At 37.9% G+C, this 21,048-nt stretch overlaps 1 protein-coding gene across 3 annotated transcripts in view; it reads right to left on the bottom strand.

Annotated features, from left to right (window-relative positions):
* LMBR1 (limb development membrane protein 1) overlaps positions 1 to 21,048 on the bottom strand; it is a 211,306-nt gene that overhangs the window by 140,776 nt on the left and 49,482 nt on the right. For 2 of the 3 annotated variants that reach the window (XM_050785718.1, XM_050785721.1), the window contains exon 4: positions 14,265 to 14,404. The exons of the other annotated variant lie outside the window; for it this stretch is intronic. In XM_050785718.1, coding sequence (XP_050641675.1) covers positions 14,265 to 14,404 — 140 coding nt within the window. The remainder of the gene's footprint in view (positions 1 to 14,264; positions 14,405 to 21,048) is intronic. 3 annotated transcript variants of the gene reach the window in all.

The following is a 21,048-nucleotide window of genomic DNA, read 5'->3' as shown; positions in this document are numbered from 1 at the left end:
GCTGGAGTCAGAGAGATGTAGCAGAAGGGAAGTCAGAGAAAAACTTGACCCACCTTTGTTAGAGGTTATCACATGGAAGAGAAGACAAAAGAGGCAAGCAGCCTCTAGAAACAAAGGCTAGCACCTGGCTTACAGGTAGGAAGGAAATGAGTGCCTCAGTCCTAAAACTACGAAGAACCAAATTCAGCCAACAGTCTGAAAGCAAATTCTTCCCCAGGGCCTCCAATGAGGAAGGCAACCCTGCCAACACCTTGATTTCAGCCTGTGAGACTCTACACAGAGGGCCTTCATCTGCCAAAAACAGAACACCAGTTTAGTAAGGTTTTACTACGGGAAACGTTCAAAGTGAGAAAATGATATCCCATTACCTCTATCCATCAGTGTAAAACAAAATGCTTCTCTGTGCAGCAATCTCCCTTCCAGTACATGCTTCTCTGTGCAGCGATCTCCTTTCCAGTACATGCTTCTCGGTGCAGCAATCTCCTTTCCAGTACTCCGCCTGGTAACTCTAGCCCCTTCTTGGTCTCTCAAAACTCCTGGGTTCTCAATCCAGAACACTGCTCAGCTCCACCTGGGTTCCCCCTCTCTCTACTGCAGTGTGGAAACTCTCTCAAGGCAGCACCTTGTTTGCCTCCCATCTCTGGATTATTGTCCTTCTTTGCCTATAGTTTCTCAAAAACCTAGTCATTTCAGGTGGGAGGGTATACATCCAGTCCCCTTACTATACCTTAGCCAAACTATTTAGCTTTTAAAGTGTTTCTCTATCAACACTTGAATATTGGCTTTTTATTGTCTGTAGATACAGGGTCTCACTTTGTTGCCCAGGCTGGTCTTGATCTGGCTTCAAGCAATCCTCCCATCTTGGCCTCCCAAAATGTTGGGATTACAGGCTCACCACACCCGGCCTAATTTTTCGTATTCCATGTCTGAGCCTTAGTCCTCAATAATACAGAAAAAGCTCTGGACATAAAACATCAGCGAAGAGTGCTTGCTCTTTACTGTCTATCTATCCTAATGGATTTGCTGATCATAGAAAAAATGTTTTAAAACTGTAGTTACCTACTCTATTTCAAGTTGGCCTCCCCAAATACTTATTGATATCTTTGCCCCTTGTTTAATTCTCTCAACGTACAACTCAACAACAAAACAAAGTCTATTTATTACTAAAAGAGTAAGCCTCAACTCCTATGTCTTAGTTTTCTCTTACTAGATGGAATGTTGCTCCCTATTGTGAAATATACGTTCTCTTCATTCTCTTGCCCCAAATGCCTCAAACCTAACAATTCCAGTATACATTTCTACAATAGGCCTCCAGGATGCTTCACAACACCATCCAGCTTATTCTTTTTCTCCTTTTCCCACACTCTTTCTATTATGTTCTTTGATACATTTAGAAAATAAAGTCTACTCAAATGATGTTGTGTTAGAAAATTTTAAACATAATAATGAAATAATTGCAAAGTTTCACTTTGGTTAACTTCCTTTAACACTGTTCAATATCTGCTACTTTGAATTCACATTCAGAAAAACCACCATCACTTGAAGAAAAACCGTCCTAGTTTTTTTTTTATCTTTTCCAGACAGAATTGTTTTAGACTGAAATAACCTCTTTCCTCTTTCTAATGAACTAAAATATATACTTATTTCAATACTTAAGCAGAACAGATACAATTGTAAGAATCTAAAATTAAAATCTGTTCAAAATAAATAAAAGCTTGCTCTTATTTTAGTGCACCAAGAATAAGGTACAGAGCAGAAGAGAACCTAAGATCCCCTTAGCCAACGCACCCATAAACTGAACTTTTTGTTAAAAGAGACTCAATAAATTCCTCACAAATGGCAGCCCTGGGATTAGATCCCAGATCTCTTATTCTTTCTACATATGACTGAATGATGTCTCATACTTAACATTCTGGGTGAAAAGGGAACAATGTTTTGAATTTCCTTAATATTATCTGCCAAAAAAGAATATATTAGTTTAGTAAGATTTTACTAAGGGAAATAATGAATATGATATTCCATTAATTCTATCCATCAACACAAAACAAAATGCTTAACTGAGCCTGCGATCTGTTTTGTAAAACGGAACAAAACATGTCTGCGTTTGTTTTCTCAGTTGTTGACATGTGGGTGAGTACATGTACAATCAAGGCTTCTTAAAACACCAAGACATCTTTCAACTACAGAAAGGTTTCTAAACATCTAATTTCAGTAAAATATTGAATATGCTACATCTGTTTAGTGTACTATACTGTACTCTAACAAAATCAAGGTATTCACACAATCTGTGATTTTTAAAACTTCACCAGTTCTCAATGGCAGACAGCTAAGTGCATAGCACTTTACGTCTAACAAGCCTGGATTTGCACCTATCACAAATATGTGACCTTGAAGAGGGATTGCAACTCTGTCACTCAGTTTCCTCAGGTATACAATAGGCTATAGTGCACAGGGCTCTTATGAAGAACAGAAGATAAATTAACACCCAATATGTTAAACAAATGTCAGTGCCTCTTCCCTGCCCTGTCTCAACATCATAAAAATGGTACAAGACAGAGCATGGTGGCTCACACCTGTAATCCCATCACTTTAGGAGGCCAAGGCAGGCAGATCACCTGAGGTTGGGAGCTCGAGACCAGCCTCACCAACATGGAAAAACCCCGTCTCTACTAAAAGTACAAAATTAGCTGGGCATGGTGGCGCATGCCAGTAATCCCATCTACTCGGGAGGCTGAGGCAGGAGAATCACTTGAAGCTGGGAAGAGGAGGTTACGTGAGCCAAGATCGTGCCATTGTACTCCAGTCTAGGCAACAAGAGTGAAACTCTGTCTCAAAACAAAAAAAAGAAGTACAAAAAAAATGAAAAGTTCTGACATACACCAGCATTTAGACCATATAAAGACAACAAAATGATGTGAGTTATAACTACAGTTAGCTCTCAACCCTTTCCTTAAAGAATTATTCTCATTAATTTCACCAAAAAAAAAAAATTTAACCAGCAAAACCTATATACATAGGTGACACTGAAAATATTTTAAAATGGCAATGACAAAAACCAGGCATAGAAAATCAACTGCAAATAAATACCCCAACTAATTAACAGTATCAATGTAGCACAACTGTGCATGATTTTTTTGTCTGGATATTCTAAGTTTTCTATAGGAAGCGTATAAAGTCCTCTAAAATTCACAAAGCATATATTTAAACACCTTTGTGAAACTCAAAATTCTCCAGATCCCCGTATCATATAATTTCCCCCATAAAATGAATAAAAAGGGCTGAAAATAATAAAACTAAACTGAAATGGGGATGCTGAGCTAGGCTCACTCACTAGCCATGTGGCTCACTTTATTTACTAGTTTATCTGAGCGCACAGTTTAGATTTTAGCCTCAGCAGAATTACAAATTACCACGTGTTGGGGAGCCTCAAATATTGCTCTCAAATTGTTGCAACCATGAATATAAATCCTTGAATGCTAAAGGTCCACTATGCTTTTATATTCAGAAGAAAAAAAGTTTAAAACCTATTTCTAACTTTTGACATCTAGAGAAGAATTTGAATTTTACCGTATAAAAGGGATATGTATGATTAAAAAGATACAATTCTGGGGCATAAAAGAAGTTTCTTTTTATTGTTATTGATCTATAAACATACATGCTTCCAGAATTTATCTTTCTAATCATACATATCCCTTTAAAACAGTAAAACTCAAATTCTTCTCTGGATGTCAAAGTTAAAAAAATAAAACTTTGCCTTAGGCAAATGCTCACAAATCACTAAAAAGTATCTATTATGACTAACCAATACACTTACTTAAAACAAAGATAGTTTATCAAAAGCTAAATGAAAAAAATTTTTTTTTTTCTTTCTTCCTATTTTCTTTCCTATTTTTGGAGACAGAGTCTCACTCTGTTACCCAGGCTGGAGTGCAGTGGTGCAATCTTGGCTCACTGCAGCCTCCGCCTCCCGGATTCAAGTGATTCTCATGCCTCAGCCTCCCGAGTATCTGGGATTATAGCCACACACCATCACACCAAGCTAACGTTTGCATTTTTAGTAAAGATGGGAGATGGGGTGAAGAAATCTTTACGAGCAGATCAAACAAGCAGCAATGTCCGTTGGACAACTGAAGAAAACAATTAAGTACCCTGAATCAAGAAGGGTTCCATATACCAGTTAATTTAGTTTGTCAAGAAATTAGATGCCTTTTACATGCACTGATCAACCAGCTTTTTTCAACCTAAGTAATTAAATGCAAAATATTAAGTTTATTAGCCAGAATAAATAAATGTGAAAATTTCAGACTCAACTTATGCTAATCTAATAAAATTTGCAATATATAAGAAAGTAAAAATACTATGAGAAGAACATCTAATACATAGATACAATATTATATCTAAGATATATTGCTAAGTAGTAATTATATTCTTGGCAATTTTGCAAAGCTTAGTAAATTTCTAACATTTTATAAATACATGTCAACATACACACATACACATTCCTTAATAATATTCTATAATTTTGATAAATCATTCTTAAAAATTTCTGTTGGGGCCAACACATATTTCATTATACATTATTTCATATTAATTTGTAAAATAAATATTAATCAAATCTCTCTGCTTTAGAAAGGTAAAATTATATACTTCCATATAGCAGTAAAACCCTAAAAAAATACAGCAACAGTATAAAGGCAACCTATTTGAAAGATATCCAATGCCCATCCCCAGAAAAGGTATTTGAATTTAAAGTTATTTAATCGTGGTTTAAAATAAAACAAGACTGAATTTCCAGATCACCATAGGATGCATTAACTTCTAGCTCCATCTGCTGGAGTTACAAAATATTTCAAAATACAATATACAATACTATTGAGGAAATAATTTATCTTTTTTCCTCACATAGACAAAAGCCTTCATAAATTTAAATTAAAAAATTAATCAGAGTTCAGCCATACTCAATAATTTCCAAAATGACAGAAGTTCAACCAATATTTCAGTAGAATTGAAGATCTAATCAAAAAGTAATTTATACAATTTTTTTAAATTCTACCAACAAAGCATAAGCCTTAGAAAAGAGACTACAGTCTGTTTTCAAGCAGTGTGAGGACTTCAGAATTATTAGCCACTGTTGATTTGGGGTGAAAAGAGACAGAGAGAGAGACAGGGACAGACAGACAGACAGAGACAGAGGGAGAGAACTTCAGAACTAGAATAGCCTCTGCTTATTTACTTAGAAGAACAATAAATAACAATTTACCAATGAGTTGTGGGACTTTTGATCTTAATATAACTTTTTTCTTAAAAAAGAAATAATATGTCCATTGTATAAATGCAAACACCAAATGCAACGTAAATACCAAAAAAAAAAATGCGTATCATATAATCCTACACAAACTCTTTGCATTTACCCTTCCAGATATTTTTCTGTGCAGCTACCTACACATGTACTCTTTTTTCTTTTTACAAAATAGGCATCGGATCATAAATATGGGCTTTTTTCTGGATATCTCTGTATATCAACAAATACCTACATTATAATCTGTAATGGTCAAAAAAGCACTCCACTGTTTGGATCTGGCAAGATAGGATTAATTTCCTATCCCAAACACCAGGATTTTTCTGTTTATAATGTTATAAGCAATACTTCAATATCCAGTAACTATCTTGATACACATTATGATAAATGACTGAACTACTGAGCCCAAATGACTAGTAACATTTAGCGAACAACAGTACATTAAAATTTATTAGGGACTTAACTTTTGACTTAGCATCTATGCATAAGTAAACACAATATTTTCTTAAGTTTGATTGCTTATACTCTAAAAGTCTGGTTTTTTGGATCATCTGTGGAACTTAAAAATGAATTTTAAAAGGTTGGATTTTGCATTGTTCCTTCACGATGTCCAAACAGTATATCGTCTATTCCTGATGACAAATCAAAATAAAGCACACAGTCCTTGCAGCGACTCGTCGGATTCATTGTGGTTATATTTTAATAGACAATCTCAAACTGGGCATTCATGTCACAAATGTTTGTTTTGTCTCTATGTCTGGCCATAAGTGAGTGGACAGCTTAGCCAAAATTGGGCCCCACTGGGGAAAAAACACTCAAAAACTGAAGAATTATTTCCTGGTTTTATTTAAGGGTATAATCTAATTCCATCATTTTCCTATCTTCCAAATTTTGATCGTTACTTGGCTCTTATTTTGATATTAAACTCACATTACTTAAAATTAGTCATTTTAAAGTGAACAATTAAGTGGCATTTGCACAGAACTGTTCATTTGCAATGGTGTGCAACCACCAACTTTACCTAACTCCAAAACATTTTTATCACCCCAAAAGGAAAACTCACAAAGCAGCTGTATCATTGTTTTTCAACTTATGGAAATGAAGAGTTTCATATTTTCCTATTAATTTTTTTAACAGCACAGAAGATATAGAAAATGTATAGAAGCAGATATTTTATGTTTTTGGTCCATTTCTAACCCTTTTTCCTATTTTAACAACAAAAAGAACTTACACTACCATTTTAATTTGTCATCTCTGCCCCATCCTACAACAAACTACAGTTGTTGGCATGTCATGGACCCACACTGTGTGAATTACAGAACACATCTCACAGCATCAAGCTGAAAAGTGATGACAACCACCAGACAAAAGCCAGTGGCCAGAGGATTACCATCAGTTCACCTAACTCCAGTGCTCCAATGTCATTTTTCTATATCACATTTTTCAAGCTGTTTTCTCACTGCAGGCAGAGATACATCTTGTTTACATGACACAGTTTACTAAGGTTATTATTTTATTTATTATGTTACAAAATTCTTGCCCAAAAAAGTAAAGAAACATTCCAAGGTAATATGGTTAACACATAACATCTCAAACCTATGTCCAAAATCCAAACACTGTATTTAAGCCAAACTAAATATATTTGCACATACAAAAAAAAAAAACATTAACACATTTAGCCTCTAATCCATATGTGATTTACGCATTAAAGGCACAATCAAAACATCCATACTGACAATTTTATAAGATAAGCCATTAAATTCCCTCTCAAATTCACTTTTGCCAAAATATTCCTAATGACATAATTATAATGACTTTTATTCCTTCAATCAATAAATATTTATTGAACACTTTCAACATGAAAGTACAGAACAGATGCTCCATGGGAGATTAAAGGAATCTGAACATTTTCTGGGTACTCACAGAATCCCATAAATGTCACAAAACCGTAAATGACAGATTGACAAATGAATATAAGTGATGTAACTGTGCTCTGGGGAAAAGGAAATAACCAGACCGTTTGTGAACTTCTGGACACTGGCTCGGAACTGACACTGTTCCCAGGAGACCCTCACTGTGGCTCTCCAGTCAGAGTAGGGGCTTACGGAGGTCAGGTAATCAATGGAATTTTAGCAGAGCTCCAACTCAGAGCGGGTCCCTGAACCCATCCTGTGGTTGTCTCCTCACTTCCAGAAGGCATTAATGGAATGGAATGGCTAGCAGAATTCCCACACTGAATTCCTGACCCGTGGAGTGAGGGTTATTATGGTGGGAAAGACAAAGTGGAAGCTACTAGAACTGCATCTACCTAGGAAAACAGTAAACCAAAACCAATACTGCATTCTTGGGGGGATTTCAGAGATTACTGCCACCATCAAGGACTTGAAAGATGCAGGGGTGGGGATCCCCACTACACCCCCATTTGACTTGTATCTACACCGCCATTCGACTCGTAGCTGGTCTGTGCAGCAGACAGACAGAGCTTCCAGAATAACAGGTTATCGTTAAGCTTAACTAGGTGGTGAGTCCAATCGCAGCTGCTGTACCAGATGTGGCTTCATTGCCTGAACAAATTAACATGTCACCTATCTGGTATGCAGCTACTGATCTACCAAACGCTTTTCTCTCTGTCCGTGTTAGGAAAGACCACCAGAAGCAGTTTGCTTTCAGTTGACAAGGCCAGCAATACGCCTTCACTGCCCTACCTCAAGGGCATATAAATTCTCTAGCCCTGTATTATAATGTAATTCACAGGAATCTTGATCACCTTTCCCTTCCATAAAATATTAATATCATACTGGCCCATTACATTGACAATATTTTGCTGATTGTAACTAGTGAGTGAGAAGTAACAACCACTCTAAACTTATTGGTAAGACATTTGTGTGTCAAAAAGTGGGAAATAAATCTGACAAAAATTCAGGGGCCTTCTATCTCAATGAAATGTCTAGGGGTCCAGTGTTACAGGATGTATGGAGCTATCCTTTCTAAGGTGAAGGATAAACTGTTGAATCTGGCGCCTCCTGCACCAAAAAAGAGGCACAGCATCTAGCAGGTCTCTCTGGACTTCGAAGACAACACATTTCTCATTTGCATGTGTTGTTCCAGCTGGTTTACTGAGCGGCCTGAAAAGCTGCTGGTTTTGAGTAGAGCCCAGAATGAGAGAAGGCTCCGCAGCAGCTCCAGGCTCTGTGCAGGCTACTCTGCCTCCTGGGCCACATGACCCAGCAGATCCAAGGGTGCCTGAAAGGGCAGAGGCAGAGATGCATGTTGTCTGGAGCCTTTGGCAGGTTCCTCTCTAGGTGAACTGGCCCTTAGGATGTTGGGGCAATGCTCTGCCCTCCTTGTGGATAACGACTGCCTTTGAGAAACAGCTGTTGCCCCACTATGGGGCTTCAGTAGGGACTGAATGCTTAAACATGGGCCACCAAGCTACCATGGGACCTGAGTTGCTCATCATGAACTGAATGTTTTCTGACCCACCAAGCCAGAAAGTTGGGTGTGCACAGCAGCATTCCGTCATCAAATGGAAGTGGTACGTGTCCAGGCCTAAGCAGGCCATAAAGGCACAAGTCACATAGAGAAGTGCCCCCAATGCCGACGGTCCCCACTCCTGCTGCACTGCCTTCTCTCTCCCAGCCTGCACCTACAGTCTCCTGAGGAGTTCCCTAAAATCAGCTGTCGGAGGCAGACCTGGGCCTGGCTTCCAGATGGTTCTGCACGATATGCAGGCACCCACGTTAGTGGACAGCTGCAGCACTACTGCCCCTTTCTGGAACACCCCTAAAAGGACAGCGGTGAAGGGAAATTCTCCGACGGACAGAACTATGGGCCACACATCTGGCTGTTTACTTTGCTTGGAAAGAGAAATAGCCAAATGTGTGATTATTACAAATTAACGAACTATGGCCAATGGTTTGGCTGGATGGTCAGAGTCTTAAAGAAACACAATTGGAAAACTGGCAATAAGAAAACTGGGATGAGGTAGATGAACAGACCTCTCTGAATGGGAAAAAAAATAGGGAAGTATTTGTGTCCCATGTGAACGCTCACCAAAGGGTGCCCTCAGCAGAGGAGGATTTTAATAATTAAGTGGATAGGTTGGCTGGCTCTGTGGATACGAGTCAGCCTCTTCCCCCAGCCACCCCCGTCATTGCCCAATGGGCTCATGAACAAAGTCACCATGACAGTAGGGATGGAGATCATACACGGACCCAGCACCATGGACTTCTACTCACCAAGGCTGGCCTGGCTAGAGCCACTGCTGAGGAACCCAATCCACTAGCTGTGACTTTTGCTTTCCAAATCTCCCCCACCAAAGATGTATTTCTTTAAACACACACGAACATATACATTTCCCTAACACAGACAAAACAATTAAAAGACAAATTTCCATAGAATTGTCATATCCCACACTGCACAAAATACATGCCTTTGCTTATGAAAAGCTTCATAAAATGTATGAACTTTTTAAAACCTAGCAGGAGCAAAGTATTACAAAACTATAGTCTTTAAAACAATATGGCACAGGCATAGGAACAGACAGACAAACCAGAGGGGAAAAACAGAAAGTAAAACTCAGCATTTATTTCCTGCCTACTCTGGACCATCAGACAATAGACTAGGTACTTTGGTACTTGGTGTGTGTGTGTATATATATATATAGACACACACTACTATATATATATATTCCACTTACTACATATAATAATTCTATAAACTAGCCCTTAATATGGTCATTTTAGAGATAAAAGACTGAGACTTTGAAAGTGTAAACAATTTGCTCAAGGTTGCTAAGGGTTTCAGACAGATTTGAAATTCAAGCTCAGGTCTATCTGACTCCAAAACCTGCATACCTGAGCCCAGAAACAAACCCTAATATAATATTTAGCTTACTGAAAATGAGGCATAAAAAATCAGTACAGAAAATAATATTCAATTAATGGTATTGGGACAACTAGCCGTCATATCTCAGGATGGGAAACCATCTTATAAACACAAAAACAATTAGAGACACCAAAGAGAAAAAGAAAAACCAAATATTATAAAAAATATTCAAATTCTGGAAAAAGGCAATTGAAATTAAAAAGCAAAATAACAATCAGAAAAACATGTATAAAAATTGAATGAAAAGCTGACGTGTTCACACATAAAGAGATCATAAATTCAATATGAAAAAAGCAACAACCACAAAAAAGGGCAAAAACATTAATCAAATAAAATGATACATGGGCCGGACACAGTGGCTCACACCTGTAATCCCAGCACTTGGGAGGCCGAAGAGGGTGGATCTCTTGAGGTCAGGAGTTTGAGGCCAGCCTGGCCAACATGGTGAAACCCTGTCTCTACTAAAAATATAAAAATTATCTGGGCGTGGTGGCATACACCTGTAGTCCCCGCTACTCAGGAAGCTGAGGCAGGAGAATCGCTTGAACCCGGGAGGTAGAGGTTGCAGTGAGCAGAGATTGTGCCATTGCACTCCAGCCTGCACAATAGAGCAACACTTCATCTCAAAAAAATTATAATAAAAATAAATAAATGAAAATAAAATGATATATGTATTATTTTTCTATATTTTATAAATTAAAATTAAAACGTCCTATCTCACTAAAAATTTTTTAAATTAACATTACAATAATGAGAAACAACCTTCTATCCATGAAAATGGAAAAGATTTTAAAGATACTAATATCCATTGTTATTAAGTTTATGGCTAAAAACAAGAGGCACCTTCATGGTCAATCAAGAGAATATAAACAAGTAATTCTAGAAAACAGTTTAGCAATAATACTCATTAGCCTAATAATTTTCATTCTAATTTCCATGTAAAGAAATTGTCAGAAACCCAAATAATAATTAAAATTTAAAAATCCTCTAGATGCTCAACAACAGTTTACTGGTTAAGTGAAATGTTCCACAAACAGGACAGGGTGGGTTTGGTACCTGAGGAACAACTCAGCCGTTTTCTATTGCAAATCTGAAAAGTGCAGGTAGCAAGTCACTGGAGGGATAAATGGTTCCACCTTTTAAAATGACGAAATAGCCTTTGAAAACCACTAGCTTAATATATTGCCATATATACAGCTCAGGTTACACCACTAAAACTGGTCTCGAAGAACATAAAAGGTATGGAAAACACAATATAATATTAAAGGTTTTAAAGGTATAAATTGCATATGCTATACATAATATACACATGCGGCCAGGCGCGGTGGCTCACGCCTGTAATCCCAGCACTTTGGGAGTCGAGGCGGGCGGATCACGAGGTCAGGAGATCAAGACCATCCTGGCTAACATGGTGAAACCCAGTCTCTACTAAAAATACAACAAAATTAGCCGGGCATGGTGGCGGGCGCCTGTAGTCCCAGCTACTCAGGAGGCTGAGGCAGAAGAATGTCGTGAACCTAGGAGGCGGAGCTTGCAGTGAGCCAAGATCATGCCACTGCACTCCAGCCTGGGCGACAGAGTGAGACTCCATCTTAAAAAAAAAAAAAAAAAAAAAAAAAAAAAAAAAAAATTTTATATATATATACACATATATACACACACACACACACACGCTAAAAAAATGTGGATTTTTCCTTGTTTGTACATTTTAGTATTTTTCATCTTCTGTATAGTGCACACACACTACTTTATGAACAGAAAAAAAATAACGGAGTGGTTGGTGTTGCTGTTGTTCTTAATATATAGGGCCACAGTCTCAGCAAAAGCTTAAGGGATTGCTAAGGTAGCACGACCTACAAAAACTGTCTTCTACGTTTTCTCAAACAACAGGAGACAGGAAATATACTCGTCTTACATATAAAACTGGTAATCTCTTAAATTTAAACTTGCTCTTTTCCTCCACTGGATTACAGCACCATGAACATAATAGCAATGAAAAAAGAATATACATTATTAGTCTAATGCATCACAGCCTTCTACAGCAACTCCAGTAATCACGTGTCACACATAAAAAGTGACATCTTGGCAACATCTCTAGTCCTAGCACTTTGGGAGGCCAAGGTGGGAGGATCACTTCAGTCCAAGAGTTCAAAACCAGCCTGGGCAACATGGCAAAACTCTGACTCTATAAAAAAAATACCAAAAATTGGCTTGGCGTGGTGTCATGCACCTGTAGTCCCAGCCACCTGGGAGGCTGAGGTGGAGGATCACCTGAGCCCAGGAGGTGGAGCCTGCAGAGCGCCATGATCATGTCACTGCACTCCAGGCTGGGCGACAGAGTGAGACCCTGTCTCAAAAAAAAAAAGGGATGTTTTCCAAATGCAAAATGCCAACTATAAAAACTAAAGCATACTTAACTGTAACGCTACTACACAGGCAAGTTATTCCATTTTTTTCCTTGGATTTGAGATCCCAACACTTCTTTATGTTAACTCAGAAATCCCAAATTCCCTGACCTATAATACAAATGTAATGAAAACACACTATCTCTGATACATATTTTTTTAAGTCAAATGGCAACTTAGCTTAAATATTGTCAAAGAAGGACATTTAATCATTAACTCATAAGGTTCTTACTAAGAAAAAAAATTTTCAAAACCCTTTTACCTTAAAACGAGATGAAGAAATTGAAATACAAAACAAATTAAAATAATTATTAACACTGATAACACCAACAAGTAATAACATTAACAAAATAATAACTAGCAATATAGTTACTAGTAACACAAATCAACACTAATAAAATGAGAGAGGGGTAGGGGCATGATGAGCAAGAAAGATATCCAAATTCCTAAGAGCTGTAGTTCTAACACATAATGACAAAATCTTAACAAAGGATAAATGCTAGAGGTGATGGACACCCTGTTTACCCTGACGTGATTGTTTTGCATTGCATGCCTGTATCAAAATATCTCATATAGCCCATAAATATATACACCAACTATGTACTCACAAAAATTAAAATTAAAACATTAAAAAATAAAAATAAATTAGAACGCCTCAAAAAAGAATTACACCAGTATGTTCTATGAGAGACAAGAGTTCAGTTTACATACACTAAATTGACTTGTAAAAACAATGAGTCTTCAGAAAGAAGAAAACACCTCACAGTCTAAATAACTATCATAATAGCTACCACCTATTAAGTGCCTACTAAAAGACAGTTACTTTACATACATCATTCCTATTCCAAAAACGAGCCGGCAAGCTGGGTTTTATTTATCATCCCAGTTAAGACAATAGGAAACCGTGGCGAGAGGACAGCGGCTTGCCCAAAGACTACAAAGCAATACACCACGATACCTATTTGTACTTGACATAGAGTGTTTTTCCCCTTCTATATTTTGAAATGACTAAAGAAACTACTAGCAAATAAATAAAATAGAAACTATAGCTGCTGTTTTTTAGGTCTTTTGAGATGGAGTTTCACTCTTCTTGCCCAGGCTGGAGTACAATGGTGCAATCCCGGCTCACTGCAATCTCCACCTCCCAGGTTCAAGTGATTCTCCTGCCTCAGCCTCCCAAGTAGCTGGGATTACAGGCGTGCGCCACCACGCTTGGCTACTTTTTATATTTTTAGTAGAGATGAGGGTTTCTCCATGTTGGCCAGGCTGGTCTTGAACTCCTGACCTCAGGAGATCCACCCCCCTCGGTCTACCAAAGTGCTGGGATTACAGGCCTGAGCAACTATGCCCGGCCAGTTTTCTAGTTCTTAAATGGAGGCTGAGTTCTTCTGACATATTCAGATAAACCAAAATTCTCTTGCTAAATACTGAAATGAATTTATCAAAATCGTAAGTATAAAAACTGCTTCTTGACTAAGAGAAAAGACTTTCACAACTAATTAAACATAGAAATGATAAGTAAAATCTGGTTTTCTGACATTATTAAAGACCCAAATCATTTACTGGAGGAAGTCACAAATTATGAAGAAAACTAAGAAAAGAAAAATCTAAAAATATGATACAGTAAAAAAATAAAATACTGATTGTGATTATATTAAGCAACATATACTAACCATGAATCAGGGAGCCATTTAGCCACTGAATATAGTAGTTGTGGGGAAAAGAAAGCAGGATTTCATTGCTGATTATTGAGAAAGGCAAAAGCAAAACAGCCCCAGCTGACACTGCGAGGGTGAACGTGCTCAAAAACAACCTGGAAGAAAGGAGAGCCATCGTCACAAGTGATCGGAAAAAGCAATGAACGTGAAAGTCATCAAAAAGAATGCAAACTCCTTAATGTTTTAATCAAAAAAGCATTATATTAAGAATTTTATTAAATACATGTAGTTGGGAGACAAATGATACACATATGGGCCTAGAAGTTAAACTAGATAAACTCTAAAACTCCTTACTCTATGAAAATATCAGTAAGTCTAGCAAGTAGTACCTAAAAGACAAGCATACACTGAAGACACAGTACTTCACATATTTTACAAAGAAAAAATTGTAGTTCATTCCTCTTTGAAATATAAGTATTTATTTCACAATTGCATTTAACAACTTTGACAACATATGCTAACAGCAATGCAACAACTGAAGTGAAAAAATTACTGTGAAAGCAGTATAAAAAAATTTAATTTAAAATGTTTATTTTAGAGGGGAAAAAAACTTAGAAAGCCTGACATCTCTTTAATGGGTAAAGATTAAATAAATTATAGTAATACACAACAGGAAACTATTAAACAATATTATACTATTCATATTTAAAGCACTACTTTGTCATTTAAAAAAATAAGATAGCTTCAATAGGTACTAATATGGAACAATATCTAAAATAAGTCAACCAAAAAAATGAAGAAAAGCATGAACAATAAATGTAAAACATGCTCTCCCCCCAACAAATTCATATTTATACAGAGGTACAAAAGAAATCCAGCATAATATGTAACAATCCCATAGAAAGGAGGGATTATAAGGGGCTTTCACCTTCTCAGTTATACATTTCTGAAACACTTATTTTTTACAACAAACACCTAACTTTTTAAAAGATTTTACAAGAATAAATTGGCAAAGGAAAAAAGAACTTCACCAATATTAGAGATAGAATGGATATTAAAGTTCTATTAAAGTTAATATTGGAAGAAAGTAAAAATAAATGTAAGAAAATATTTTTAAAAAGCAGGGAAAAAAAATACTAAATACCCAAAAACACATCTAACAGAGAAACTTTGAGGCCAATGCCATCTTGTGGCAACCAACAGAAGTGTATTCCTACTTAAAAGCCAAAAATAACCAGGATTCGTTGGTTCAGTAAATCAATGATAAATGTTTAAATGTAGACCATATGATACATACCAAAAATACAACTTAAATCAGATATAGAATTTCTGTAAATTCGTTTTGCTGAATAGACACTGTGTTTCCTGGGAAAAGCCCTCAGACAAGTGCTGTCTCAGGGTCCACAGCCAACTCTGGCAGCAACCAGCCAGCAAGCGGTCTCCAGCAAGCTTCTCCAGTCACGGGAGGAAGCTATCCCGATAAGCTATCATTCCTTCCCGTAATAAAATTGAGATCAAATCCAAAATCTCACCATTCCATGTCCCACACGGCTATCCCAACATAATTTTCCAGGCTCTTCTCTCACCATGTCCCATTTTGACATACACTTAGACTTACCTAACTCCTTCATAGCCCAAACAAGAAATAGATTTTCAGGACTCCTTGCCCCTCTGCACAGTCTACTCACTCCCTAGAATACCCTCTAAGTTGCATGGCAAACTCATACATGAATTTCAAGACAGATCCCAAACATCATTTGCCCTGTGAAGCATTCCTCAACTTCACCTTCTGAAATGGAGCATTATTTTTAAAAATTACATCTTCAGAGTAATGCATCTTTTCTAATTGTGGTAGTAATAAGATAAGTGTTTCCACAAATATCTGACATTTGTAACTATCTCCTTAATCCAACCGGGAAGAGAATAAAATAAACCTTTGTCTAAATAAAATAAGGTGATGAGGGCATGCACTCAGATGCTGAATATAACTAGTCACTGAATATAACTAGTGTAAAAATAAAAAAGCCCTATCTATAGATATTGTGAAGTGTCTTTGCAAGATGATGATGAATTAAAACAATAAAACCACCTTAAATCACTTTAACACTCCACAACGCTTTCATATACTTTGAGTTAGTAAACAAGGATCAGGATCCTCGGATTATGAGTCTCTCATCTCCTATTCTTAACCCCCATCATCAGGGATATGGGATATGATGAGGTTTCTCTTCAAATAACTTGATCAATCTTTTATTCTTTAATTCATAGTAACCCCCCCCCCTTTTCCCTTTTCCACCTTTTTTTCCTTCTTGCCTTTGTTAGATGCCCAGGCATGCCACAGTACCAGGCGTTATCAGTACCAGCTGACATTCCTTTCCTTATTTGGAAAGAGGACTAACTTTCTAGCTCATTAGACACCCCTTCCCCTTTCCTCTCCACTTTCTTTTATGTGCCCACCTTATCTAAAAAAAAATCAAATGTTTAGCCAACCAGGATTAGACTGTACAATCCGACCCCAGCCAATGGGGAAAGGGTACAGGGCAGGACTTGCGTCAGGAATAAAAGATCTCGTGCCCCTTTGTTCAGGTGTGCTCTCATGGCGACTGGCCAAGGAGGCACCCCTCTGCACAGAAATAAAATTGCTCTGCTAAGAATCCTTTGAGTGTTCAATTTCCTTAGGATTTTGAGTGTTGTTCCTAACAGTGATATGGTTTGGATATCTGTCCCCTCTAAATCTCATGCTGAAATGTGATCCCCAGTGTTGGAGCTGGGGCCTCATGGGAGGTATTGGATCATAGGAGCAGACCCTACAGTAATGAGTGAGTTCTCATTCTGTTAGTTCACAAGAGAGTTGGTTGTTTAAAGGAACCTGGCATCTCCTCTTCAATCTTGATCTCCCTTCACCTCCCACCCTGAGTAAACGCTTCCTGAGGCCTCACCAGAAGCCATGCAGATGGTACTGTCATGCTTGTACCTCCTGCAGAACTGTGAGCCAAATAAATCTTTCTTTATAAACTACCCAGTTTCAAGTGTTCCTTTATAGCAACACAAAACAGACTAACACAATCAGGCTCTTCCTAAGCTTTCTACCATGGCCCTGCTGCTCCTCATTGCCAGAAAATGACTGAATCTCCTGTTTCAGAGTGAAAAAAGGGGTACGATCCCTTCATACTTACCACCTGATAAAGCTACCAACGGACACAATTATTCTCCTATCTGTCAACCTCCTGCTCACCTGTGCCGATCTCTACCTCTGCCGTCTCCAGGGGCCTTGCTTCACCGGTTAGTCATCCTCCCTCTAGCTGCTGACCAGCCAAAAATAAATATCCTCAGGTGCTTCTGCTCTTTCAAAATGCTTCTGAAGCAGAACTCATTCTTGATCCTCAACTTCTTTATTAGCCCACTGCAGTAGGACTTCTGCTCCTCACCCAGTTCTAAAAAGGCGCTCCACACACCCAGTTCTAAAAAGGCGCTCCTTGTGGTCAAATCCATCAGATACCTTTTAATTGCAATCTGAATACGACCTTCTATGACATTTCAAATTGATAAGCACTACTTCCTTCTTGAAACTCTTCCCCCAACTTCTACAATATTCCCTCTTCCTCATTTTTCAATCTCAGACTCAATGTGACACTCAATATTTTTACACAAAAAATAAATGCTTTTTTATTTATTTGTAGTTACCAATAAAATGAAAGACCTCACATTTTTAAAACTCCACTGCAAAATACAGGTTATCATAAAAATGTATTTCATGGGTTAATATTTCAAAATATATTTTTAATTTAAAAAAACTAATCATAACCAAAACCTGCCACTTTACATCTTAAAGTTTAACAGGTTGATAATATCTAATCAGGAAGTACATGTGGAAACAAGACTTCATTATGGTTGAATTTAAACCATTCAAAATTATTCAATAAGATGTATACAGTGTTGATGACAAAGAAAGTTTCGTATTTCACATTTTGCTCACACCCTCCCAAGTATCATCAAGAGGTCTGATTCTCTGGGCAACAGAAAAGTAACAAATTGAGTGACATTTTACATTCATCTGTGAAATGTTGGCATACCAGCATTCAATCTTAAGTCTTCATCTCAGCTAATCAATAAACATTTGCTGCATGAACTAGGCTTTCTAATACGTCACTCTAAACCAGTGGTTCTTAAGCAGTAGCACTATCAGGATCACCCATGGAGCTTTTGTTAAAGCCCATCTCGGAGATTCTACCTCAGGGGGTCTTTCATGTGAGGCTCCCTCACTAGACAAGTATTTGCAGAGTGCCTGCTCCCCTGTACCAGCACTGTGCTAGGCACCTGAGAACAGTGAAGGAACACAAGCGAACATTCTTGCCCAAGGAGGGCTTATCCTGGACTGGAAAGAGTCAGGCAATAAACAATAAAACATTAAATATGTAAATGCATAATATACTAAAGATAAGTGCTACAGGAAAACAGTAAGGAGGACTGGAAATGGGGAGGAGGACATCAATATTAAGTGTGGCACTTAGGGAAGAAAAGTTGAGACTTAGGGAAAAACATAAAGCAAAACAAAACTGAAGAAAGTGAGAGTGAATTCAGTGGGATATCTGACAGAAAAGAATCCTAAGCAGGCCGGGCGCGGTGGCTCACGCCTGTAATCCCAGCACTTTGGGAGGCTGAAGTGGGTGGATCACTTGAGGTCAGGAGTTCGAGACCAGCCTGACCAACATAATGAAACTCCATCTCTACTAAAAATACAAAAATTAGCTGGGCGTGGTGGCAGGCACCTGTAATCCCAGCTACTCGGGAGGCTGCTGAGGCACGAGAATCGCTTGAATCCAGGAGACAGAGGTTGCAGTGAGCTGAGACTGCGCCACTGCACACTCCAGCCTAGGCAACAAGAGTGAAACTCCCTCTCAAAAAAAAAAAAAAAAAAAAGAATTCTAAGCAGACAAAACAGGTCAAAAGCCTTTAGGTGGAGGAAACATTAATTTCACACCTATTGTGCATCAAGCACCCTACCCTAGTTAGGTTTTTTTGTTTTGTCTTTTTTTGGCAAATGTTATTTAATCCACACAACAGCACTCCAAAGTAGGTGGGAACTCTGTTTTACATACACAGAAAGTGAATATTTCTCAATCTCTTCTGGACTCAAGTTAATCATGGGTCCAGAATTTGAACCCACGTCACCCTAACTCATCAGTTCTCACTCATTCAACCACAGCAAAAGACAAAGAGATCAACAGGGGTAGGGAAGAAAGACAGGGAAGACTAGGTCAGACTCCTTCTCTCAGGTGACCCTCTTCCCCATGCCCCTCCCCTAACTGTATCACCACTTTATACGAACCCACTGACCTTCAGGAGGAGGATTTCTGTATGCATCCCCAGGATATGGAAACCACCTGTGACTCGGAAAACCCAAACCCCTTGCACATGTTGTGCCAGCTGCCCCAACAGCAGATAAAGATGCTCCTGGGCATCTACCGTAAGGAAACAGCACATCACCCTATTGTCAATCAACGTACTTTTAGGGGTAAAAGACAAAGTGCTGTGTTCTTTTCCATTTATAAATTATGGATCTACAAGTACACTGAAGTGGATGTACCACCACAGGTGGCACCAGACCGAATGGAGAGGAGAAAGGTACGTATCTCACTTGCCCTTCACACCTAGAGGGTTTCACATGGAGAGAATATCTACCTTTTATTCAGTCTCTTATTCGTTGTAGCTTTTGTGAGGTGAGTGAAGTGAATTTTTAAAGGAGCACTAATTTATACAGAGGAAAAAAATTATTCACTTAATTTTCACAAATGTCACAGGGCCAGGAATAAAACTAAAACCCCTAATTCTGTAAATTTACAACATCAAGTTTTGGGCCTAGGTTTTAAAGCGACAAAGAAAGAATTTTCAGCATAAAGTTACAGCTATTTTTGTTTCTTATCTAGCTTCCCTATGTCATTTAAAATAAATTACCAAATCTAGTAAATCACAATCCATTTATATTCATTTTTCAGTTATGAAACAAATCAGGCCGGGTCAAGTCATTTACTAGCAGGGAGTTATTAATTTCTTTACTGAGGTGAAATTCACATTACAAAAACTTACCATTTTAAGGTGAACAATTCAGGTGTGTGCAGTTCATTCACAATGTTGCACGATCACCTCTTTCTTTCATGTTCATCACACCAAAATAAAATGCCAAACCTATGAAGTAGCTGCTCCCCATTCTCCTCTCCCTCAGCCCCTTGCAATCATCAATCTGCTTTTATCTACTCTGGACATTTCTTATAGATGGAATTGTACACTATGTGGCCTTTTGTGTCTGGCTTTGTTCACTTACTATGGTCCATCCACACTGCAGCACATATCAGTACTTCATTTCTTTTATGGCTGAATACTATTCCATTGTATGTAGAAGCATTTATCTCTATGTATGTACAAGTATGTGAAAGCACATAGAATCTTTCTCTTCCTCTTCCCCTTTTCTTAATTCCTCATCCTCCTAAGCAAAGGATGCATAATCTGATACTAATTATGAAGAAAGATCAGACAAAACCAAATAACTACCTAATAATCTTCAAAAATATCAAGGTCAGGAAAGTCAAGGAAATACTGAAGAAGTGTTTCAATCTGAAGGAGACTAAAGGACACGACACCCAAATGCAGTGTGTGATTCTGAACTGGATCCTTTCACCACAGAAAGGACATTATTGGGATAACTAGTAAGTGTGAATGGAGTATGAATGGTACTGCTGTCTATGCTAACTTCACCATTTTGATACCTAGGTAGAATGCACTGTTTAGAGGAATTATACAT

This window comes from Macaca thibetana, chromosome 3 (assembly GCF_024542745.1).
Source record: "Macaca thibetana thibetana isolate TM-01 chromosome 3, ASM2454274v1, whole genome shotgun sequence".
In the NCBI taxonomy this organism is placed as follows: Eukaryota; Metazoa; Chordata; class Mammalia; order Primates; family Cercopithecidae; genus Macaca; species Macaca thibetana.
The sequence above is the reverse complement of the archived record's forward strand: the minus strand, read 5'-3'. Positions and strand labels throughout refer to the sequence as shown.